At 40.6% G+C, this 26061-nt stretch overlaps 1 protein-coding gene across 1 annotated transcript; it reads right to left on the bottom strand.

The window, feature by feature from the left end:
- Nucleotides 1–225: 225 nt before the first annotated feature.
- Nucleotides 226–25761, bottom strand: grm2b (glutamate receptor, metabotropic 2b). Its single transcript, XM_022189291.2, has 6 exons — nt 24974–25761; nt 20246–20873; nt 6487–7324; nt 4695–5758; nt 1851–2043; nt 226–910 (listed from the first exon to the last, which is right to left on the bottom strand). The coding sequence occupies exons 2-6, from the start codon at nt 20753–20755 to the stop codon at nt 837–839; spliced, it is 2679 nt and encodes an 892-aa protein (XP_022044983.1). The 5' UTR covers nt 20756–20873; nt 24974–25761; the 3' UTR covers nt 226–836.
- Nucleotides 25762–26061: the final 300 nt, after the last annotated feature.

Raw genomic sequence — 26061 nt, 5'->3', positions numbered from 1 at the left:
ATAGTTATAAGAAAACTCTGTACCAAATTTTGACAAATATTTAATGTCTGTTCTAAACTGCCTGTCACATACCGTCCCTTTTTAAAATGTAGAATAGTTTGGTATTTCACGCAAAATAAGTTTTCAAATTTGTGATTAAAACAACTGTCCAAAGGTTCCTTGTGTTCCCTGTGAACTGCCACTCGGTTTCACAGTGAAGAATTGCACGTGTAAACCCAAACAAAGCAGAATTTAATGTTTTAATATTAAAAAACATTTTATTTACATAAATTACAAGAAAGCACACACTGTTATACCAGTCTACAGTAACACGTCCTGTATATTGCCTAGTTGCCTAGTTTTCACCACATTCACTATGGTTAGTCACACATTTTGTTTAACAGAAGGACTAAATTCATGTCAAAGCTTTTTTTTTTCTTTTCATTTTTTTGTCGATGTCTAAAACATTTGGATATATTCACAGCACTGTAAGGACAAGATAAGAACGGCCTTTTGTTTTTGTATAACACTATTGCTTCACAACCATCCATTTGACAACAAGACTCTTTAGGACAAGGCACGGTGCATTTAATCACATCTATCTGTAAACCGAGGAGATCACAGCATATTAAATCTATACAAAAAGGCTTTACAGCTGATACATACTGCTTGCTGTGGGAACATCTTTTAGCTTTCACAGTTAGTTACCCTCGCCACTGCCAGTCAGTCTACCCTGACAGAGTTATCTCTCTGCAACATATTACATGGCATGAAGGGGCTCCGTCCTACTCAGCCCTGTTTGATGGAAGCATGACTGATGACAGGACGGTCTCTTGTGCTTGAGAGGAACCTTTTTCTCACAAAGATGACGTTGTCGAATCCACCACCTCGCGGCCGTTACAAACTGCTGGCACGTAGTTGGAGGCTGATCCTGAGGGAATAAAAGCAGTGATGTTGAACAGGCAAGATTTTTCCGCTGATAGGAAAAAGAACACTGTAAACCAGAGATAAAGAAAACTATAGAAATGGAAAGTTTGCATCAAAGCACAATTTGGAGATAACTAGATTAAATCTGTGACTTATGCTAAGATGTCACAGCTACTTTGGTGATCAAGATTTTATATACAAAACACACAGTCACAAATTAACTTTGCATGACCAATAATAATAAAAAAAGTCTATACATTTCTTTTTGGCAGGAGGCCTCAAATTTGAGTATTTTTCCATTATTGTATTGCAGCCTTCACTCAAGCTGAAACTGTGAATGCGTCTCTGTCCTTACATCAATTATTCCTTTTAGAAAGCAAAAATCACTCAAGGCTGGGAGAGGAGATAACAGGTAAATGAGCTAATGTAAGCTGTTAAATGCAGCAGCTGTAGTGAAGGCTGAAAGCTGGTTGTGCTTTCCAGGTAAATACTACACTCACTGCGGCACCATGTAAACTTAATGTGTCTTGTATATTTAAGTATATAGTCCATTTTCTAATTAGCTTCAAATAAGACTCTTGTCCAACACGAAAATAGACATTATGGCTGGATTTAATTGCTCACCCATGCTGATGCAAAACCACAGAAACAAGGAGAGAGAAACTTTTAATATTGTTGAATTTTAACTATTAAGTTTCTCTGCAAATGCCTGTGTTTTATCAAGTAAGTATAGCAACGTAGAAACTGAAATAAATGCAACAAATGGCAGAACTTTAGTCTGTCATGCTGATTGTTTTTTACAGTGAAACGCAATGCAAGTGTCAGTCAGGCCGGCTATCTTTTGCAAGTGTTGACTGTGTAAAATTATCTATGAAGTGTCTGTGTGCAGATTTAAACAACACTATCATCTTTTAGTTCCGGACACAGTTTATGGATGTTTGTACCTTTCGAGTAGCTGGAGCTGGGAGCGGAGGCAGAAGTAGAAACTGTGGCACTGAAGCGGTTGGCTGTGACTCTGAGCGTCGCCACATTTTTCTGGGGCTGGAACAGGATGATGTGAATCTTGGGGGCGAAGAGGCAGCCGAGTACCACTGAACCACTCAGACTGACGGAGATACACATGGTGGTGGTCTGCACCTGGGAACACAGACAGTGTGTGATGATGAATAAATCAGTCTTACACTTAGATTTTCTGCTTTTGTCTTCAAAAGGACTAATGAAGTTTGTTCAAAGGCCACCTGGCCTCACCACTCCTCACATGCACACACACTCAGCCGCCTTTGATCAAACCAGCCCGATCATGGTTCTTCCAAATCTATTATCCAATCCGCGACTCTACCATTTAACTCTTCTGTGGTTATCCTCAAATCATGTAACTCTTCTGTTCAGTTTTTTTCAAGGAGCCACTCAGAAATGGCCATGTCAAATTACTGACAAAACAACCTGCAAATGTGACACTAACATGATCACCTTTGCAGGGTAATTTGGGAAAGTTAGCAAACAATGGCTTATTTAATTGGGCTTAAAAATGCAAAAATTTAAAAATAAATATTGCTGATTAATCCTGCAATCTTATTAAAAACAATCTTATGCCTTTTCATGTTTCATATAGTTATCATTCTTGCATTATTATCCAAATTTCCATTTTCAATTATGGATATGAGTGTGAGGTTTTCAATCTTAGCAATTCTAATTGTGCATTTGTATGTGCATGAATATGAGGACAAGAAGAAGAATATGGGGGAAAGCACAGCTGGCTGTCCTGGAATGTCAGGGCCTTGTTAGTCATATTTCAGCTGCTAATGTGAGCTGACTGCTGGGGTCATCTTCCTGAGCTCCATCTCGTCCCACCCCACTGGTTACCCCTGCAGTCTAGGAACTTCTATTTGCAGAACCACAGCATGAAGTGAAATCCCTCCCAAACATACCACGCAACAACAGCTCACACTTTACCTTCAAAAATAACCGAAACAAATAAATCTGGAGCAGGTTTGCTCGTGATATTATTTGTGTTCTGTCTGCAGCTCCTGATCTCTCCGGGCCATAAAGATGTCTTTCTAACGGTTATTTCCTTTTAGCGGTTCACACGTATAATTAGAAAGCCAGATAGTAGATGCTGCCGTGCTTTGTGAACCCTACTGTGCTGCTTCTTTTCAACTGGCATCAAAGAGAATGAGGCTTTTTACTTGATTCAGTGATGGATTACTTTTTGAATGTTTTACTATGTTATTATTAAATAGTTGTCTTTATAGTCTTTTTTAACAGATGATTGCACTGAAGTTGAATCTAACTGAATATTATTTTCACTTTCCCTTACATTTTATAAGTCTAGATTTTAATTTAATTGCAAAATATAGTTTTAAAAAATCAATTTAACAATAAAAATATTCATATTTAATTAGCCAATGTATAGAACATATACTATAGAAACTCACTACATCAGTTGTGATCATTTTGAATTTTAAAAAAAGAGGAAAAATTATATTCAATCCTCTGTACTTTAAGGGAATATTAGTATTTATCTGTGAGAGGCTTCAGTTCATCATGATTCACTGGGCATCAAGGCAACTCTCTCATTAGAATATCTTTGTGCTATCCAGCCCTAATTTGAAATGTGGCTACTCAACCCACAGCCATTATTATTGTTGTCACACAGAACCAAAGCATCAAGGTCCCGGCTGCAGTGGCAAGCTTCCCATTCTTTCAGTTACCCCGTGTGCTGTCTCACCAATATGAAGCCTTATTTTCCAAAACCTTCAGCTGGTCTGTTAAATCCTACTGAGGATCAGGAAAGGAGGTGTTTGGTTCATGATTTGGGTGCCAGAAAGGCTGATCACTACAGACATGAAAAGCCTGAGGTGCCCCACGATGATACAGAGCTTGTGTGATCCCCGACCTCCCCCCATCTGTTTGCACAACAAAGGCTTTGTTGCACACACCTTGACCAAAATGCTGTGGCAGTAGCCTTGGGTCTGCCTAAGGCACCAGCACTCAGAACTTACAGGGTCTGTCAGTTGTATGCTTTGTCGTACTTCTCTTGCTTCACATTGTGCAGAGAAATAGATTAATTCCTGCTTGCGGCTATAAATAAAATGCATATTCTAACTCGTGGCCTGCTGTAACATTGCACTGTTAACGAGTTCAGGATGCATATTCAGCTCATTTATTCCTTGTCATTTGTGTGATGCAAGCTAAATTTAGCTTTTAGCCATTTATGTAAAGCGTAAAGGCTGCAAATCTTTATTCTCTGTGTGACAACTCTGCAGCTGATACAGTATATACATAACTATGACACGGTGTCAGAAAATGAGCAAACATTCAGTATCCCTGCCTACATTATGTGAGAGCAAGTTCATTGTATTGGCCCAGATCTGATTCAGTTTTGTGTTTAAAAACAGAAACTGTTATAAATCTTCAAATTTCCCCTCCTTGCACCTGAAGTGTCATTAAGCATTTAGCAACGTCATGATTCAATGAATCAGTTTGACTGTCATTAATTATTTCTATCAGTATATTCAGGCCTGATCTGTCTCTAGAGTCTTTGTTCTTGTCTTGAAAGATCCTTCAGCCCACATGAAAAGAAAGTTTGCTCTTTCATGAGTCTGGGTGATGGTGATCAAATGGAATGTGAAAGTGGCATCTTCTTTAGGAACGGTAAACACACAAAGGGCAGTCATTTATAGACTTTATTTACATTATTCCACATTAGTGGACCCGAGGAGGTTTTAGAAACGTAAGTCAGAAATGCTCAATTGACTTTAAAAAAAAAGAAATTCATGGATAGTTACCCTGTAGTCACTGGCAGTGACATAGAAGATGGGCTGGAAGGCGAGCCAGATGATGCAGGTGGTGTACATGGTGAACCCGATGAACTTGGCCTCATTGAAGTTTTCGGGGCACTTTCTTGTCTTGAACGCATAGACGGTGCAGAGGATGATGAGGATGCAGTTGTAGGTGAGTGACATGAGCATGCTGGAGTCCTTGCTGTTACACTTTAGGGTGACTACGTCTCTCCTCTCTGGGCTCACCTCCTTCCGAACCCCCGGCACCTCCACCAGCAGCCAGATAACAGCCACCAGCAGCTGGCAGGAGATCAGAGCGCCACAGATTGCTACTTGGGAGGCTGGGCTGATGAAGCGGGGCCGCTGAGCTCCATCCTTCACCCCGCTGAAGATACGAGCGATGCGGTTGGTCTTGGTGAGCAGGGCGGAGTAACACACTGCAAATGAGGTGCCAAGGCCGAGTCTGCGTAGGGTGCAAACAGCAGTGGAGGGTTTGGTGATGTAGATGAAGGTCATGCTGTAGCACATCAGCACTCCCAGCAACAGGATGTAGGAGAGCTCACGGCCACTGGCTTTAACCACAGGTGTTTCATTGTTCTTCAGGAACAGGCCTATGACGGACAGGGTGCACAGTATGCCAAGGCAGGAGATGGTAACTGGCCCGATAGCCCAGGCGTCTTCCCATCGTATGTACTCTTCAGGCAGATCATAGCAGCCTGTCAAGTTAGCCAGAGGCCACTGACCGAAGCTGCAGTCAGCACAGGTGAACTCATCCTGCAGGTACTGGTAGGGCTGACAGGGAATACAGATCCAGCAGCATACGTCTCCCGGCTGCATGCTCTTCACCTCATTCTTCTTGCAGGGGTCGCTGCACTGGGAGGTGGGTGGTATAAGGCCACGCCAGGGTATCATGGTGGTGTTCAGGGTCAGGTTTTGGTCCCAGTAGCCAACCTTCCTGTAGACGAATTTCCCCTCTTCTTTGTGGTAATGAAAGATGTTGTAGCGGCTGATGCCATCCCCGACAGAGTCAAAGCGCACCATGTTCTCCGTGTCTGCAGGTTTAAATGGAGCTGGTAGGAAGCAAAAATACAGCAACGTTGACTTAAAGGTGCTCTAAAGGATTTTCAGAACTCATATTTACACATATACATTACCAAGACAAGGATAAAAGCTAGTTAATTATCTCCTAATATTACTTTTATTTGAGGCAAATTTTGCAACAAGTTTGTTATGCTGAAGAAAGAAAAGTCATTATAATCTAAAGGACAAATTCTGTGTACATACAACTATAAACTAAACAGTGCAAGTAGCAGAACTGTATTTATTTCAGTGCTTTTATACTACACACATACGTATGTATGTGTGTAGTATAAAAGCACTGAAATAAATACATTTCTGCTACATAAACTGAACATCGTATCATGTAAAAACACACTGGCTTCCTACTATTTCGGTTCATCTGAATGTGAGCACTTACTCATCAAGGGAATATCTGGTATCCTCAGAATAATATGTTCTAGATAGGCTTCCCTCCCACTAATTCCTCCATAATAATTCACAGATTATTTTTGCTAATTGAATAATTACAAAGCCTTTTTTGGCTCCACAGAGGAATTTATTTGAAGTCTAAATCCTGTGTCATGCTTATTTGCAACCCCCATTTGCTTTACATTGAAGCATTCACAGTGAAATGAATCCTATTTTCAGCTTTTTTTAAAAACTATCTCACAGAACAGGCATTTCCTTCTATCTTGCTGGAACAGTTCATGCCTGTATTTGATGTCTTTGCTGTACTTACCTTCAAACTTGGTTTTCAGGATGAACTCCTTGTAGAACCTTTTGCCATTGCCTGGTTTCATGGCATCGCAGACCTTGGATGTGTTGGAGCACACTGCCTGCCTCATGTTGTGCAGAGCATAGGCCATGGCATAGACCGCATTCACCACAAACATGATCTTAGACTCCTGCTCGAAAGTTCCATCTCTTAAGCTGCGTTCACTGCAGCCGTGTTCTTGGAGGCTACAGCCAAACCGGTGCTCCCAGAACTCCTTGAACCACGGGTTCCTCGTGTTGGTGTACGGATTCAGTTTGGTGAAGTAGTCTTCAAACTCTCTGACCGGGTACGAGGCCAGTTCAATGGTGAACGCTCCATCTGCTGCAGTCTCGCTGCCCCGCACCACACTCTCCTGCGCTCCCCATCCGTCACTTGCCACCCAGGTGAAGGTGACGTTCATTCGAGCAGCAGCCACCAGCAGCTCTCGGGCGTCCTCACTGCGAGTGAACAGGATGACCACCTTGGCATTGGACTTCTGCTGCAGGGAGCGGATCACGTTCTCATAGCCCTGGCGGTTCATGGAGCGGCTGACTTTGGCTGAGGTGGCGATGCAGATTTGGCGAGTGCGGGCCTCCTGCTGGAAGGCATCAATGCCGGTCTCACCATAATCCCCCTCTGATGCCACTGTCGACACGTAGGTCCAGTTGAAGTAACGCAGGATCTCAGCCATGGCTTTGGCTTGATAGAAGTCAGGGGGCACGGTACGGGCGAAGTAGTCGTAACGGGTCTTATCACTGAGCTTTGCACTAGTGGAGGCATAGCTGATCTGAGGGATCTGGAAGAGTCGCAGAAGGTTGGCCACCTGGAGAAAGAGGTATAACATTGGTTAGTTTAGCAATGCCAATCATAGTAGTTAGTTAATTGTTGTTAGTGATGACATGAGGATTCCTGCTGCCAGATTTGTATAAAGTCTGCACACTGCTGTGCTCAACAAACTACTAAGATGAACTATAAATGCTTCAATTACATTTTTAAAAATGTTTTCCAATGTCAATCACACCTGGGCCTCCTGGTTGGGTTCATTACTATGGGCAACTCTACATAGTCATTTTATCATTTTTTTAAATGATGAAAATATCCGTTATAGTTGATTTAATAGCTCTAGAATAAAATAATTGCAGATTGTTGTCCATGATAGTGTTACAACATTTCTGTATTATAATAGCACCTTTGATACTAATCCAATCTGAGTGCAGTAAGGCCATTTTGTTTTTGCGATACTTTAAATTTTACCTTTTCATCAAAACGCTGAAATGTCTCATTTAAAGCTTTTTTTAAAAATAAAAGTTCTTTTTACTTTTTAATTTGAGCATATCCATCTGTTAGGTGAAGTGGAGGCATTCAAGTGTAGACCAACTGTCTGATTGTGTTTTTCAGCTCTACGGCAGAGACTGGCAGTGGAAACAGCAACAATTCAATGCTGCTCTATCTCAAATTGTTTACTCTGTCAGGGATCCACATCACCAGCAGCGAGTGCCACAAATCCCTTCAGTGATAGCGCCCGATAATGACGGCAACAATGGCACCAAGATAAGAATTTTATCAGCGTGTTTTGCTGTTTTCTCCAGCTAAAGCCATCCTGTCAAGTCATTTAAGACTCATGAAAAATTTTGCCAGAAGATATGACGGCCGCCTATCCTGGACAAATATATTGATTTCCTCACAGAGATGATTGCTGGTGGTGCTGAGTTCACCAGGGGTGGATGCTAATCTTTGACTGAAAACTCAGCGTGGCATCTGTGTTGAACACAAGCCCACTGAAATGATTGTGTTGTAGTCACAACACAAAAATCATGGCAGTTATTTCCTCACGCAGCGTTATGGAGCTGTGACAGAGAGGCAGTAAAAACTTGTCATTTTTGCAGGATTCCTCATGAAGCACAGTGGTGATTAGTGAATACCCATGGGCTTCAAAATGACTGCCTTCTCCCTCGGGCATCATTGTATGCCTGGAGGCTTTCCAAACAATGGTATCCCCATGGATGTAATTGGAGCCTTCTCCACTCACACTAAGTCCCATTAAAAGCATCATTCTCTCTTCCAGCTCACCCATTCCTGCCCACAAGGACTAAAACAGAGATTTCAATTTGTGTTTACTGTATGTACACCGGAATCAATATTCTGCATATGATTTGTTTCCTGAATATTTTACTCATCAATGTTTCCAAGCTATGATGATGACTGGTTGGGCTGCAGGTTGGTCAGTTGAGTTAAAAGAAAAATGTTGGATGCAATGACATGACATTTCATGGTTCCTTTGGTGGTGACTTTTCATTTAGTACCAACATCAGGCCAAATATTTTTCTTGCCCAGTATTACTTTATCACCAAATTAATGGCAGTCATCGCGTGAGTGCTGCAGAGTCCAGTTCATGTCCAAAATTTCTTGTGTTAACAAGCATGCAGACACCAACAAATCAACAAATACTAACAAATCATCAACAAAAAACTATCAAAACAGTATATATAAGTTCACAATAACAACAATAATAAGGATAATAATAATATTTTCAAACAATGAAATATTAAAATAAAAAAGCATTTAGTCCACTAACACATTAAACTATGATAGTTAACACAGCAAATTAATAAACTTGCATAGCATCAGTATGTTAGCGACATCATTAATATTTAGTTAAACCACCAGCACAGTAGACTTGTTTACTTTTTTCCTCTTTCAGGAGTTTTCTTCCCGAATTGCACAGTTCTCTCTTCCAGACACAGTCACCTTTTCATTGTTCAGCCCGGTCTTTAGATAGAAAGTGAAACATTTTAATATACAGCACTGGACTCAAACAGGGGAGACTACTTGACATTGTAAATGCAATGCAAACACATTCTGTTTTGCCTCAGAAATTACTGACATTAACACTGATCTGCGAACATCCCTGTGCTTAAACTGCTTTACTGAAAAACACCCCAAAGACAAGAAGCAGCAGAGAAGATGGGCACACTGCAAGCTCTTGAGGGGATGATGGAGTAAATATGATGTATTTAGACAAGTGAGCTGCACCCGGCAGTAGTCCTCCGCACTGTTTCCAGTAGAATATATGGGGCAGAGGTCTCATGAAATTACCCATGGAGAGATGTGATTTCTATTGTTAATGCATGGGGAAGCCTGATGAAAGTCACTGATTGAATTTCTGTTGCCTGGGTTATATACAGTATTTATGCAGCAGTCTGACATACCAGCAGCTACACTGAGTCAGTCAGTCAGTCACACTTGCATGGTAATAAGGTAGTTTCCTCTTGCAGGGCTTTTCAGCCAGACAGTTGGCCTTCATCAATGGATTCTTGGAGAAGCTTGACAGCGCAGCTCTCAGGACGGCACTGGAGTATGTGACAGTAACCGTCTGTTCGTCCTCATGCGGTGTTTCCCTTTCAGTCAGATAAGAACGGCCACAGTACTGGCTCAGGAAGATCTACTGTAAATTTACTCTCAGTGCACAAGAATCCAAAAATTCTAGACTTGGTTTCAGTTTCCTAACCAGCCCACCACCACAGTCTGCAGGGAATTTTGTCTGCACATTTAGTGGCTCTGATTTATTTGAGATTTACATATAACTTTATCCATAATCTGTAACTCTAGACTTTACCCTGACTTTATCCCTAGTGATGACCCAAAGCACTTTGACTTGTTTGGATCGCAACTGCAGTTCCAAAAAAAATTAATGAATTAAAAAAAGAGGCTCCAATTAGATGCTCTTCACGGTCCACTGGTTTAAATCCCAAAAGTAGTCCCCAAATGAGACATTGCTCTGACCGCAGTAACTCAAAAAGAATACATGATGGAGGCATATTTACACACAGTTTCCCAGTATAAGGTAATCTGATTAGATTTTAAGGCAACTTCTTGCTTGCATTTTCATATTAACTACATAAAGTAATCTTCTGTAAAAAAAAAAAAAAAAAAACACCCTTTAAAGATGTAGAAATCATATGAGCAGTGCTCATTTGTAATATAAGGCCAAATATAATGGAATTAAGGAGTTGGAATATTTGCAAATTACTGCATAATTAGATTAATAACCTCATTAGCATTTCAGGTTATCCTTAATATATCTTTGTGATTATGAGAGTAAGTTACAGTAGGTCTTGTTCTCATTATGTTATTTAGGAGGTTCATTAGTGAAACAGAAATTGTTTTCTGTAATGTTTCCTTTTGAAGTAGAAGTTATGTATTTATGTTTCCAGCCCTTCAATGCTCCTGTCAACACAAACTTGCCAGTCAGAGTCTCTTTGCAATACTGCAGGCAACAATAAAGAACATACTTCGTCAAATACGTTGCGGCCGCTGACTAACATTTTACACAGAGACTAATGTTGCTATAGAAATACTGAAGGTCTTTACGTGTATAGAGAAGGAATTTTGTTGATTCTTATTTAATTCAGTGACTTGTTTGCCTTCTTTGCTGCCCTGGATTACTTGTGCAATTCTTGTTTTTATTAAGAATACTATCTAGTATCTTTTGTACCAACTATTCAACTTCGGTAGATTGTTTTCAGCAACATGTAAACGCATGAACTATTTACAACATACTGCTTAATTCATGTTGTATCACTTTATTTCTAAAAAATAAAGGAAAGGAATGCATATTTATATTTTCCTTCAAATTTAGAGTTACTTGAAAAAATATATAAATCCTATAACATTTGCCAGGAAGAAAACAGACATAAGGTTTCCATGCATGGGTTCCTTGAGATTTCTCTCTCATTTTTATTATGACTTTTATTCCTGTCTATGTTAGCCATGTGTCACAAACTTTCAAGAGATGCATTACACAGGTGAAGAAAACAATACACAAAAACAAAACGTAGCATGTTAACAGTCAGCAGTGTGTTGTAGTACTATACCAAATTATATAGGTATATGATAAAATATAAGTAGTTAAACAATAAAGAAGGAAAACAGCAGTGTTCGCTGAGGGAACAGATGAGGAATCTCAGAGTATGGTTGTGCTGTCTCTACAGTGCATCTACATCAGTATCAGTTCAGTCAATATCACAGTAACGTAATTGATAGAAGAAATAAGACTGCACACAGATAACATTTAAAGACCCTTACATCATATTTTTTGGATTCAAATATAATAAATCAAAAATCTCTACTGCAGCCGGCTTTACTGCCGATAAGCTGGATATGCTGTGTGGGATTCATTATGAGGAGATGCATTATGGGATTCCAGACTGGTGTTTCTGAAGACACAGAGGCAGTAAAGAAAGATATGAGACATCTGAAACATGGGTAGTGTCTTACTCATGTGTCTGTCATGATGTTGTTCAACATGGAAAGTTCATCTGTGTGTCCCCGAGGTCCCTGTCAAGCTGAGCCCTGGAGTGGATACAGTGGATGACATGCAGAGGCAACTCTGGGTGTACAGCTCACCCAGGGTCCACCAACACATGGAATGCAGTCGAACTGTATCACTGCACAGTCTTAAATATGAATATGTAGCGTGAATCACAGAGTCGTGAGGTAAAATGTCAATTCATCATTTTAATTTTCTAGTTGCTGAATCAATATGTATTCAAATACACAGTAGTTTATTTCTTAGGCAAAGAGTATAATTAACATAATTATTTCTTCTCACTGTGGTACTTTCAAGATATCAAAGCAAAAAGGGAAATAATAAATCCCCAGTTAAAACCATATTCTATAGGAAGTGGCATCAGTTCATATGCAGATTGGAATCAGTCAGGATGTTCTGATGGCATTTTTAATTTCAGTCACTTGAATTGAATTAATGTGTGTTTGCTATAATATAGGTGAAAAAGGAAGTCAAAAGCAATGATAGGTTTGCACAGTTTTAATGTATGCTGGTGTCTAAACTTTGATACAAACATTTGCTGAGAGGAAGCAGCATCAAGGCTAAATGGTGCTGCTCTACTGGGGAGAGTCCATGGAAACAGCACACCGACGGTGTGATTTAATTGATAGTGCAACATCAAACGCTTACGTCTTAAACTAAAGATTCCTTTCCTTGCGCTCATCCACTTGGATGTAGTTTTTTCTCTATGTGAGTCAAACCCAAACCCCCAGTATGAACTTGGTATTCCTGACGATGGCTGCTGTGTCTCTCTCCTTCCAAGACTTATTCCTTCAATTTGGAAATTGGAACGAACTTCACACTACTGAGCACTTCTGCTACACTTGCTCGTTTGCATTTGTTTCTGCCGACTGATTTTTCAGCTCGAAGATTATCTTGATTATCTTTTATATATATATATATATATATATATATATATATATATATATATATATCTACACGTGCTATTTTAAAGAAATCTAATACAACAGCTCTGCCATACATTTTACTTACTTTACTTACCACCCACATAGTCACATATATGCAATGCAGTCCAGTTGATCTCCACCTCCAACTATGACCGTCACCTTTTTTGACAACAAGACTGAAAATGCTGAAGCTTCATAAAAGCAGAATTTATGGCGAAGCTGCTGTATTGGATTGTATTCGATTTCACAGGTGTATCTTATAAAACAGCTGGCAAATGTAGCTAGAAAGGTTGTCCTGGAGTCTCCAATTCCTTTTCAATTTTTAAAATTAGACTTAAATCTTTCTCTCCTGATAAAGCTCATATTTCGGGCTGAGTCAAGTGACCCTGAACCATCCTTTAGTTATGCTGCTATAGACCAAACTGCTTGATGACCTCTGACGATGCACCGAGCACCTCTCCTCCACTCTTCTCTTCTCTCTTTTACTTTCCAAACATTTATATGCCTCCACTGCATGTCATTAACTTTGTGTCTTCTCTCTCCCGTAGTTTGTGTTTTGTACTCTCTGCAGGTACTTCTGGCTCCAGAGCTACAGTTTCTGATCTGCAGCTCCTGACTTCCCTTCTGCTTATCGTTCTCGTATGCATGGCTTGTCCATCTCTGTTGAAGGTTTCTTCCTTGTAAAAGGGAGTATTTTCTTTCACTGTCACCAAAGAGCCTGCTAAAAGTGAATCATTTAGCCTTGATGCTTTTCTCTCCACAATATAGTAAAGTAAGGTCTCCAGTTTATTGTGTAAACTGCCCAGAGATGACTGATGTTGTGGACTGGCACTGGATATAATTTGAATTGAATTATAGATCTCCTGTCCTGCAGCTGATGAGGATTCCTCTCTGATTAGAGGCAGTTTTGTTATTTGCGGCCTCAGTAAGTTTTAAACAGGCTGCTGTAGGTGTAGCTTTTTGGCAAGACTGGGAGATTTGCCCATAAATGATTTGTCCTGAAAACTCTATGAAGTGCTCACACTAGTTTGATCATCAAGAAGTTATGAGAGGGAGTGACTAATGCTGCTCAAACCACGTTCACTCTAGTAAACAAATTAACTTGAACATTCATTTTTCTTATCTCCAATTTCCAGATATTTGCTAATAGTTCAACATTTAGGGGAACATTATTTATTTTCTTTGAAACACTTACATGAGAAAATCGATAATGCTGCTTTGCCTGTTCATTAAATCTATGCCTCGAGGCAGGAGGCCATTTTCCAAGCTGGGCATAAAGACTGTAAACATGTTTAAACAGAAAGCTTAAACCTGCTGTTAAATGTAGATTTATTAGATATAAATCTATACTGAACAAGCAAAGTAGCTAACATTATTATACCATCTATGTTATTACATTTTTTCAAATTACAGTCCAGCATAGTAGCCATTAATGAGGTTTTCAGCAAAACAACTTGCTGCTAGGTAGTGTGATTATTCTTTGAAGAGCTCATGCTAGTGTCTCTCTGTTTTGCTTTGCTTGTGTTTATTGATTAAGACGGCTGGTATTTTCACTAATGAGATGAGAGTGAGATGCAGTGGCTCAAAAAGACTGGCAGCTGTCATCTTGAGATGTCCGACCGCTCTCAAGTCATAAACATGTGAATCTTTCCCATCATTACTTTCCGTCCTACATGATGTGAACGTGTTATGGGACTCAGGAGGTCAATGCAACTTGATAATCCAACTGTGACTTGAAAGAAAGTGAAGATTTTGCAAAATGTTGAGCTATTTCTTCATATGCTGATGTTAGTAGGATGACAATGTTGCACAAATATTGCAACACAAATACATTAAAGGCCTGTGGATGCACATGTATGCAGATGTGCATGGATTCATGTCTATGTGTCACTGATGTCTGTGATCTAAATCTGATATTAGCGCTGCTACAGCTAGGAAGAAATGAGAAAGAAAAGAATGTGTCTTCATTTGCTCGCATGCGCTATTTCAGGAACAGACAATTCTTCATATTAAACTTACATCTACAGCATTATTTCCTCCCACCAGCAAAACAATACTCACCACAAGTGCAACCTTTCGAGCTGCTCTTGAATACAGGGATACATCTGCTCTTTATCGCCTTCTTGGCGCTAAGCTTTGAGATATCACTTCTCGCCTCCAGCACTTATGAAATAAAGTTGATAAGTCTGGTAATTTTTAACTGTTATTGAGATTGAAATGTGGTGCTCCTGTCACATCTCAACACTCAGTTTTAAATAACAGCCACAGGTTCTGCATAAAGACTGATTATTTATATCTGTTATACTATGTGGGAAAAAAAAAAACAGCTCTGAGACAAATGAGATGAAGAGAAGTGCATCTAGAAACTGATAGCAGTTATTATTGACTATGTGGGTCCTGACTCTAACCAACCTTCCAGTCATTACAATGTTTTCCTTCACTTTGAATGACATTCAGATGTGCTAATTAGAGAGCTGAGATGTGCTCTCCGAATGTGTTAAAACTTCCAATTCGAAAATAGCAGGTTCAGGAAGAGAAGAGGAGTAGGGGGGAGAGTTGGAGGGGGTTTCAGCTATATAATATCACATGATAAACAAGACCCTTTTGAAGTTAACACCAAAGCAGGGTTTTTTTCCCACCCTACTCACTCTGTGAAGACAGAAACACAATAAAGACAGAGCTGTCTCCACTTCCTCCGCACAACGCAGCAACACAGTTAATAAAGCACAGCAAACCAAAAAATATTATCCATCAATATACGGTAGGAGAGATTTTATAACCTCAAATTATTAAGGTCCGTCCCTGCAGCTTCAACAGGGGCACAACAGTTTGTCTAATGGTCTTAAAGGATTTAGTAGATGTTTTTGGTGTTTAAATCTAAGAGATTAAATTTTTTAGGGTCCTACATTTTGACTATGGTTTGCATTGCAATATTACATGTTTAATTGAAAGGATGCTGCTGATTTTTAAGTGTTGTTTAGTGGTTATTGCTACATAAATACATTTTTTTCTTCTTTGTGTGCATGTGTGTTAAATTATTTAAGGACACTTGCAATGGCGCCTGTGTGGATTTGCGCTTCAAGCTATTTGCATAAAGTTCATGCTGCAGACAAAGTTGTGACTTTATGCCTCTGACCAAATCTCTGCTTTTTATGTATGTGGCTACGAAAGTGCAATGCCTTGTGGATTTGAAGAACGCATTTCATCCTAATGCTATTTGTCCAGGAAATGAGTGGGAATAGTTGAAAATGCTTTCATTGTTCTTAAAATTATTTCTTTATAATGCTAGGATCAATTCATAGCTGTAAACTGTGTAGGCTGTGAGCACTGAGTCATCACTCATGGTTGATTCTATACAGCTAAAATCCCAGATGGCAATAAAAGCTATTTTCCAAGAACTTAAACAGTGAGACAACATTACAAGGACAGCAAAATACACCAGGATGAGTAAGACACTGATGAAAGCTTCCCGAATATTGCTGGGCTAATTATGAGAGGATCGTTTGAGGCAGAGGAGGAGCTGGCTCATCTCCCACCATCTTTACCACATCTCGTCCTTGACCCCGTCCCAGGCAGCACCAGCCGCTTCTCCACATGCAGGTGGACTCGTCCCTGCCAGCCGGCCAGCCAATGGAGATGCACCCCACAGATGGGAAAAGCAGCTCTTCTCAAAGTTCCCCAGGACAGTCCCTGGCACTCATTTTGTAACGTCCTTCATCTCCACAAAAAGTGCTCCTTTGGGATAAATAGTGACTGTGTTAACCAGTAACCCCTCAAAAAAAATCCCACCGTGGGCTCCTAGCCACTCTCACGGTTTGATTCATTATGCCGCCCAGGAAGTGAAGGCACCGACAAAAGAGGCTGTTGAGCATAGAGACAGTAGAGGTATGTGTTCAAATTCATACAAAAACACTCCAAAGCGGAGAGTTTCTTTTTGAGCCTTTGTGACTGTGTGGTTGCTGAAGACTCATTCACAGTGAGACACGCAGACAAAAAAACATGCTGCTCTTTTGTCAAAGCATCATCAGCATTACAGGCAAGCACGATCTGTATCATTCACTCCTTTCTAAAAGAGAAAATCCTGAGTGTAATGGAGGCTTTAGACGTTTATAACATGGTGGTGGAAATCCTCAGTCCGGTCCAGTCTGACACTCCTTTCATCTTTAACATGAGATGAATCGCATTCATCTTTGCAGACTCCAAGCGGGAACTTATCTAAGGCTGAATTGCATTCTGGCAGCAGCACTAAACTTATTCAAGGAACAGGGTTTCCCATATTACTTACTATGTGGGGATATGAAAAAATAGAAATTAAGTACAGGTTCAATACCTTAGATGTAAAGACTTTTATAACTCCACAGATGTTTCATACCAGTGAGGATTCAAGGTTATTTATCTAAAACATTGGCTCGGCATAGTGGGAAATGTGCTTATTTACTGTCTTGTTTTTTTAGTCAAATGAAAAAGATTAATATCACACTTATATCAGTTTGTGATGTATGAAGCTGCAGCCAGAAGCTTAATATCTGAACCAGGCAGCACACAAACTCTGTAAGACCACAACTTCTGGTATTCTTTTATTGTTCAGATTAAACAAATGAGAGAAAATGTGCTAGTTCAGGAGCATAAGAAAGGCTGGTATAGGAGTAAGTTGTTCGAGTTTCCTCCAGTTTCCATCTGTAAGTTAAGCTAAAGTTCTTAAAGCTGTAGGTTTATATGCAATAGAAAAACATGACACACCTGGATGTGAAAATATGAATTACCAACATGATTTGATAGAATAGTGAATGTAAGATATATAACATGTACAAGAAATGCATCTGAGTCAAAGGGATGAACCAATAAAATATTTGCAATAAGAAGCTGAGAAGGTGAAGCAATGGTGAGAGTGAAAACAACTGATTGTGAAGTGTAAACTGTTGGATTAGTATTTCAACGCCATTCTGACAAGGACTGTAGCTTTTAAAGAAGGTGATTTTTAATGTCTGAGATGTTTTGTTTTATGGCTGCAGCCAGTAAAATTTCTTTCAAAATTTCGTTTTTTTAATCGGATTTTATTGAAATAAAAAAAGCTCGACTGTTGTTTTGCGTTTTAAATATGATAAATATCAACTACCAGCATTCTGTCTTTATGGGGTGTATTTTCCCATTTAACTGAACTGGTAATCCTGGCTGTTTCGCCAGCTTTTTAACATCATTAAACTGCACCACTTGGACGAACCAATTTTAGGTACCCCACAGTGTGATGTCTCAACCAGACGTAAACTAACCGTGACGTCACCCGTTGGTTTCAACGCTGAGAAAATGAAGCCCGGATTTTGCTACTTCCTGGTCGCCGTTTTGGATTTTTTGGAGCCAGTGACATAAAAAGCGTCATCAAACAGACTGGACCGGAGAGCAACTAGGGGCAGGATTGGCTGAGGACTCTCTTATCCCACCCACATTTTACCGCAGAGGCTTCTGTTGCTGTCTATCAAGTATAGCCACGCCCCCTGGCTCCGCCAACTTTAACAATTAATTTAAAATTCAGTATTGATTTATTTTAAGATCGGCCACCTGATCTCTCATTTTGACCATGAAAACTGGGGGGGGGGGTTATACCCAGTTTATACCGCGAGCAGTGGAGCTTCTACAGCTGATCGCCGTTGTCACAGATGTATTAAAAATGACTCCCGAGACACACACGTTTTGCACACACTGTTGCTCAGTGAAATCTGGCTGGTACAACCGTGTCCGACCAGTAGCGCGAACGTGGAAATGCCGGCAGCAGCCGACCACGAGAGTTTCGTGTTGCGGTGATGGACTGGCTTGGCTCCGTGCCAAATCAAATTTTCAAAATCACCTGGCAGGCCAAATATTATTCCTGACGGGCCACTTTTGGCCCGCGGGCCGCCAGTTGCCGACCACTGGTCTATGGTCTCAACTGGAGAAAATATGTTAAGGGGCAGGGTCAGTGGTATTTCTGGCCAACCACAATGGCAATTTTAGGACAAAAGGAAGTGGAGAGCAGGAAACTGAATGCATTGTGTGCAACTGAGAAACTTCCGGTTGCAAACATGTCACTATTGTTCTTCCAAGACCACTTCATACTAAGACATACTTGGGTGGTACGAGAAAGAGAAGACACCCAAATACCTAAATGCTGTAGTCATTTATGACTTCAGATGAACAATTTGTTTTGTTGATAATAAATGTCTTTTAGCTGGAAAAATTAAGTGCTAAACAGGTAACAGGTGCAAGTTTGACAAACACGGCACCATTCTTTAGAGGAAATTACGTGAGGCCAAATGAGCTCTATGTGATTAAACCAAGCATTAGGTGTAGCCACACTGCTAATGCTAATGAAAATGATCTTTACATGTGTATAATTTATCCAAGGCTTTGCCACAAAGAGGAAAAGACGTTAATCTGTGTGTGTACGTGTGCGTGTATTTGCATATAGTAAATGTGTTGTGATCTGGAGTTAATGAAAAGTGTAACCACATTATTCCTACACACTTTGTCTCGCTAACACCCGGTGCATCATTGTAATTATGGCGCGTGAGGGCAATCAGAATTAATTAATTATGCTCAGATGCATTGCCTCTGGCAACCTTTCATACACATGTGAAAGGTCAATTTTCTTTGCAAGGCGGAAATGAAGTCGCTGACAAAGTGATGGATGTTTCTCTGAATGCTGATGCTTCAAACAGAATCATCCCTGGTGGATTCTCGCTCCAGCCACAGCAGAATCTACTGATGGCTCACAGAAAGGGCAGATGCAAGAAATTTTCTAGTAATTATCTGAATTTGTGGATAGAAGTGAGTGAGTCTGTATGCAGATTTAAGTCTGCAAGTTTATCCAGTCAGTTATTCCATTTATGAGAGAATACATGAATAACTGCAATGATTTAATGAGGTAAGTGCGGGTTTTCTGGGAGAAAGAAAAGTTTTCAGTGGCAAAATATTTACAAGGACACTAAAGTGTTTGCAGAAATTACTCGATTACAGAAACACAGCTGCAATAATACAATTTCTAAAGGTTACAGAAACAATAGGACCTTGAAGTACATGAGAATTGGATTATCTTTATTGCTATTTTTTTTGCAAAACCGGCTCATTACAAGTATGTTATGGTTAAGGGAAGTAAACAGCTATGTTTATGACAAGTAAAATACAACCAAGCAAGGTTATGGTTAAGCTATGGTTCAGTCCAGACAACTAAAACACTTGGCTTATGTAAGAGAAGAGGGATACTGTTAAAAAAAAAAAAGTCAAATTTAATTGCAGGTGAGTGAAAAAACACCACCATCTACTATTCCTATTTTTAATTTTTTTTCATGCCCACTGTCTGTCTGTCTGTCTAGTATCATATGTATGATTATTGTAATCCATAGATGTTTTTCATTCTGTCAGTATTTTAGTGCTGCATGTGTTGCTGTTTCCTGCAAACACACACATATGCAACTGGAACTCTGAAAATGTGAGCTAATTGAATTGGTGCACACACCTGAATTGACACATCGCTGTAGGATCCTCCAATGACCCCAGAGATGGCCAGCGGAACCTCGTTTTGGATCGGTCTGGAGCCGTCTGGGCAGATGAAACCTGGATCGTGCACCTTGGTCAGAGAAGCCCTGACAAAGTCTAGGGACTGCTCCAGAGCGTAGGTGTCCTTCGAGCAGGTGTCCAGGATGTGGGCTCCCAGTTGGAGTCCGGGAAGGATGCGATCGCTGGAGTTAATCTCATCAAGTGCCAGCAGCATGGCTTCAAGTCTCTGGATCCCCCTTTGCTCATTGATCTTACCACAGTCCTCCATCCCATCACCTTTTTCGTGCACCGGGAACAGGCCCCCAATCACCAAGTCTCCATCCATGATGATCTCACGTTTGGCTGCGGGGGGTAATCTGGAGATGCTAGGCAGGACTCCTGGTATCAGCAGCTCCAGCAGCAACATGTGAAGAGGCCAATAACGGGCAGAATTGGCCTGCAACTTGGGGCAGAGCACTGCACTCAGCATGGCAGGATCAGGTAGCAGGGTTTAGCTGGGTGAAGTGGAGAGGAGCAGAGGTTCACAGAGTCTGGAGGCAGATTGCTTTCAGGTCTTCTCTGAGTGAGTACAGCATGTTTGATGATTCCTGAGTGAACAAAAGAAAAAAGCAATTTAAGCAATTGAGAGAGAATTGTGGAGAGAAACTGTGAATTCCTCTATCAATCTACAGGGAGAAAATGAGCTGAGAAACAACGTGGCCGTGTGGTTTAAAATGCGTGTCACTTATGCTCACTGATAGTTGGTATTTTCGATATTTGTCAGTGATTTTCATTAGTTTACTTTTTAACCCTGTTCAGCTTTTCACCTGCAGGTTTATTCAAAGATATGAAACAGTCAAACCAAGCATAGAACTGTATAAAGGTCACCAGTTTATATATAAACTTTCTCTTGCAAGTGGTTCTTATCTTTTTTTATCGATTTGTACCAGAACTGCATTGCTTTTTCTCACCTTACTGCAATCTACAGGAATGCTACAGACAAATAATGGTTTTATTGGACAGCTTAAACCCGAGACTGTTTTGTAAAGAGGCTGAAATTGAGCCATGAATCTTAGGAGTTACTTTCTGAAGTCAAACAGATGTTGGCTTTTGTCTTGTCAGTCGGCCTCTCAGTGTGAAATGCAATCATTGCATTTTTACAAGACAAACTCAGAGTTGCCACCTCGGAGTGACCACATCAAACATTTACAGATATTTACGACGCTTCTCAAGCAAAGCATAATTTCCCAGCTTACAACTGAGATATCACATAGACGGAGGTACTTCTCAATGGCTGGGGTTGCCATGGAAACATGGTGGGTAAAAAAAAGAGGGTTGGACTGCAGAGAAGTGGGCAGTGAGACATGTATGCTAATATAGATTCCTATCATGTTGAGGTTACAGGTGTGGATCTCTCCAGGAGTTGTAATAATGTCGGATTAGGGAGATGCTGAGGTTCAATCAATCAGAGCTCCTAAGGAGGAGGAACCAATCCTGTGATATTTGTTTTTTCAATTGCAGCCATTTGTCATATGCATCAAACACACAAACAACTTTAGCACAAACACAGGGCTTTTAGTACATTTACACAGGGGCTATACACTTCCGACCTTTTCAGGATTATTATCTTTACTATAGCATAAATCGGTCCCGTGATTTGTAAGTCAGAGCGATGCAACGACGCCATCGAATATCAGCAGAAACTGTCTGTGAGGCTGTTTTGCATTTTTTAATCCAAGGTGAGATTTTGGAGGAGTCACGCTGGCAAACACAGAGCTTGGCTGTAGTTTGGACTATTTGATGTGCTGCCGCTCCCCTCTCCTTTAAGAAGCAATGGGAGGCTTATTACTGACTTTTCCCCTGCTGTCGCACACTGACATTATAATAATACTAAAAATGTGTGACTTGTACAACCACAAATGCATTATTAGCTCTTTTATTAGTAGCTCTGTTAACAGTCATTTGGTTCAGTCTGAATGAGTCCTGCTTCTTGTGCTCACAGAGGCAGAAAAACGTCACAGTGGGGTATGCAGGGGCTGGTTAAAAAAGCTTCTGAAGCTTCAAACGGATAAGTTCGTGTGGTGTATGTGCATATGCATGCTTTTGCAGGGACACTGAAGAATATCCTGTGACATCCTAAGAGCAGCGCACGCGGCAAACAACAGAGGAAACGCGTAGGGAAACGTGTAATGGATGCTGAATTTCTCCCCAGATAAATATTACATCAGGTTGTGGGTGGTAAACCTTATGGTGCACTGATGGATCAACTACCTTCCATCCATCAAAGGGGATTACATGCGGTAATGTATGAGAGTTGTAATGTAAAATCTGTCTCAGGTCTGGTGTGCATCCTGAAACAGTAGATTCAGGTGTTTGGTACTGCTGTGCCACATTCGCCCTATTATTAGAAGCAAGGTGAGAAAAAAAAAAACTTGAAGAGTTCAGCATTAAGAGTCTAATTGCTCTTCTATGCTGCCTGTTGGAGCAGATGGGGGCTTTCTGGTTGCAAAGACTAGGTCACAGTGTGAATTAATGGTGCAATAAGGAACAGCCAATTAGGCAGACCTATGCAAACTAGGCCAAAGTGAGTTTGGAGGTCCAGCAGAGCCTCTTAAACCTCCAAGAACTGCTGCACATAAATGCTGAAGAAGCTGAAGTGGACATGAACCATATTCCTCTCCAGTCATTTGAAACACTCAATATACAGTGTTATCAGCTCGCGTGAGCATTAAATCTCAGTTTCTGCTTAGTACTAAAGTAGCTTTTATCAGGCCTCGATCGCATCATTAAAACTATCTTGAAACGGCTGTCACACTCACACTCAGCAGCCTAGAGAGTCACTCGCTCCCCAGCTGTCTGCACACAATATTCCCTCTGAAAGGCAAGTTCAAAAAGAAAAGGCAGTGTGCTTTACTCAGCTTTGAACCATCAGCTAATGCATTACTGCTCCTGCCCAGCACAGAGAGGATTTCTCCAACATTAGCATAAAGATGTTTTGAGAACGCCATTCCTTATTGTCCTTATTCCTCATCCAAATATAGCTAGTGTACGATATATGACTCAGTGCAGAGTGGCTTTCAGCGATGATGATGATGATTGGCGTGTATAATCACATTATGTACATGTGTCTGTGGAGAAATACAGTGTTATTTATGTCTAGGAAATGAACTGAGAAATAGCTTGGATTTGTGTGTAAGACCAGGATACACCACCCGTTTGTTGTTGTGGATTCTGATCGTGTAAGGCAAAATAATTCTATTTATTTCTATGCAGTAATTATTATTAATTACTGTATTATCAGTGCATCAACTCAAATTTTGAGACTGGTCAGAGTCTGTGTGCACTTTTATTGAATACTTTAAAGGACATGACATGACATTTAATTTAGTGCCTAATCCACTGCACATGAATCATTAAGCCTGTTGAGTAATGGCAGCCTAAATACGGCTCTTGTCTTATGACATTTAAAATATTGCTTCCCAATGTTTGGGACTGGAACTGATAGGATATTAATACATGACAAAATCAGGATAATGATCTACTACAAAAATAAAAACACAGATTAAAGACATCCCTTTCTGCATATGTTAAGTCACAAATTTTGCTTTCATTTTTGCTGTACTACACGACACCAGATTTTCACATTTTGCTGCAAACCTGCACTATTTAGTGCAAAGACGCAAGACAAATCACTCAATTCAAAGCAAGAACCCTTTAACATGACTAATAAAAAACAAAAGAATAAAAAAAACTGCAGGCTCCCTAAGTCATCCAACCAGTTCCATCATTATATAATCTCCAGTGGGGACACAGTTTATCCCCCCACCTGGACTTGTCAGCTGAAGGAATTAGGATGCCTCTGAGGTGGCCAGCAGCCAGCCGATGGTGAATTTGAACATAGATCAGATGCATGATTTTTATCAGAATAGCAGGGAAGCTGGCTGTTAAGCTCTCCGAAACTATGGTGATTTGCATGTGCTAATATCCTACCTGGCTGTTTATCCAGAGATAATTAGATCACATACTTAAACTGAGAGGGGGGGGGGGGGGGGGGGGAATAGAGGATACAAAAATAAAGCTGCCTACAACTTGTTGTCTTAGTCTATTGACTGCTGGCCAGGATGGTGGAATCAGCTGATATTATGATGATAACATCCATCAAGACATAGTGGTGATGTCTAAAATAACCAATCTGCATCCTACAGGCATGGCATCACACCTTATCTGACAAGACGTGCAATATTGCATTGATTAAATCCTTCCGTAAATATAGCAAATGGAACAGCCAAGTTTCCCAGCAGGAGTCAATTAGGAACATTGTTTGAAGCGTTGTCTGAAAGCAAAAAGCTCTGATTGGTTTAAGAAGAGCCTGTCCGATTGACGTGAATTATGCAATTCTGTATTTGTGATAGTGACACTATCATCTTTGTTTGTGCGATCACACTGAGACGCGCGGTGATCTAATGATAAAATAAGTCCGCCTGATGCTTCAGTGTGCTTTAAGGTGACTTTTTTGTGCATAGAATAGAGGAGAGTTGTGTGTAAAATGTCTTGCCAATAAGTGAAATCGGATTTGGACGCAGTTAAGTTTGAAGCTGCGGGATAGCCTCGAACGCTTTTCTCCCCCATTAGAAACCTAAAGGTAACCCCCCATTTCTAACACGCACGGATGAAAGTTAAAGGGAAAAAAAGCTGGGTCACGTCTTACCTGGTTTGTAGCTCTAAAGATAAATCCTCCCCGGACGTGTTCGCAGGTTTCCTTCCCACAGCCGAGCTTCACGTGACGAGCAGAGTCCAGATGTTGCTCACTTTGGGCATGTTTGCCAGGCAGCAGTTTGGATCTGTCCTTGGTTCTGAAGTGTCCGCTCACATTGGCAAGTCTCGCAAACTACTCTTGCTGCCCTCCAACTTGTTCCTGGCAGCCGCCGTGAGTTCAAGCCCGCAGCTGACCGCCCAAGTCTTCATATGTCCACGAGCGCAGAAGGATCGAGGGGGGATTTCTCTTTCTTTGTCACTGCGAGCCGGACTCAGAGGCAAGTGCATCTAAATATGTATGTATAAAAGCGATTATTTGTCTATATTTTTTTATTACTGATATCCGCGTTACATTTCATATGTGAGGTCGGAATCAACTTCAAAACAAGAGCTGGTGAGAAAACAAAATCCTGCTGGAGCACGATCGGATCAGCCTCCCTGTTTCTCCTCCACTGCCAGAATGAGCTGCTCGCCTCTCACAAACCTGAGCAGACTTCATGCAGCGTGTGTTTGCACGGCAGCTGAGTGAGTTGCAAGCAGGAGCGACTCCAAAAAATAATGAAACCTAATCTCCAAAATAAAACAATACGTGCTGTTTAGTATGCAGGGCTAAAGGAGAAGAAAAACACCGATGAAGATGCGTTAATCAAAAATCTTGTTTCCAACTTCTCACAGGTTCTGTGACTCATCCACTGCAATCCCTGTGGAGCTGAGCTTGTATGGTGTCAATCTAACTTTTAATGATAAACCCCCCCCACCCCCCCAAAAATAAAATCTTTCCAAACAGATTTTGAGCCTACAAGAACGCTACCTTTCTCTCCAACTAAATTTAGAAAGATGAGAAGAGAGAAATGAGCATCAACTTTTTTTCTGTCTTTCTTTATTTTTTAACCACTCTGTGAAGGCTGGCCAGCTTCCTCATTCACCTCCATCTCATTAAAACTGAATCACACTCAAGTTGAGTGGCACAGCACTTCACAAACTCAAGAGACACGATGCACAGTTTGTTTTTCACTGGGAAAAGGCAGCCTCCCCCTCCAC

This window comes from Acanthochromis polyacanthus, chromosome 5 (genome assembly GCF_021347895.1).
Source record: "Acanthochromis polyacanthus isolate Apoly-LR-REF ecotype Palm Island chromosome 5, KAUST_Apoly_ChrSc, whole genome shotgun sequence".
Lineage (NCBI taxonomy): Eukaryota > Metazoa > Chordata > Actinopteri > Pomacentridae > Acanthochromis > Acanthochromis polyacanthus.
Note: the sequence above shows the minus strand (reverse complement) of the source record. Positions and strands in the feature narration are given on the sequence as shown.

What these genes read in the sequence shown, in the direction of transcription:
- grm2b (XM_022189291.2), bottom strand. Translation starts at nt 20,755, where the DNA reads ATGCTGAGTGCAGTGCTCTGCCCCAAGTTGCAGGCCAATTCTGCCCGT. An exon ending in ACAGCGATGTGTCAATTCAG is followed by an intron (nt 7,325 to 20,245) that starts GTGTGTGCACCA and finishes CTCTTTCTCCAG; the next exon opens with GTGGCCAACCTTCTGCGACT. An exon ending in TCACTGCCAGTGACTACAGG is followed by an intron (nt 2,044 to 4,694) that starts GTAACTATCCAT and finishes CTGTGTTCCCAG; the next exon opens with GTGCAGACCACCACCATGTG.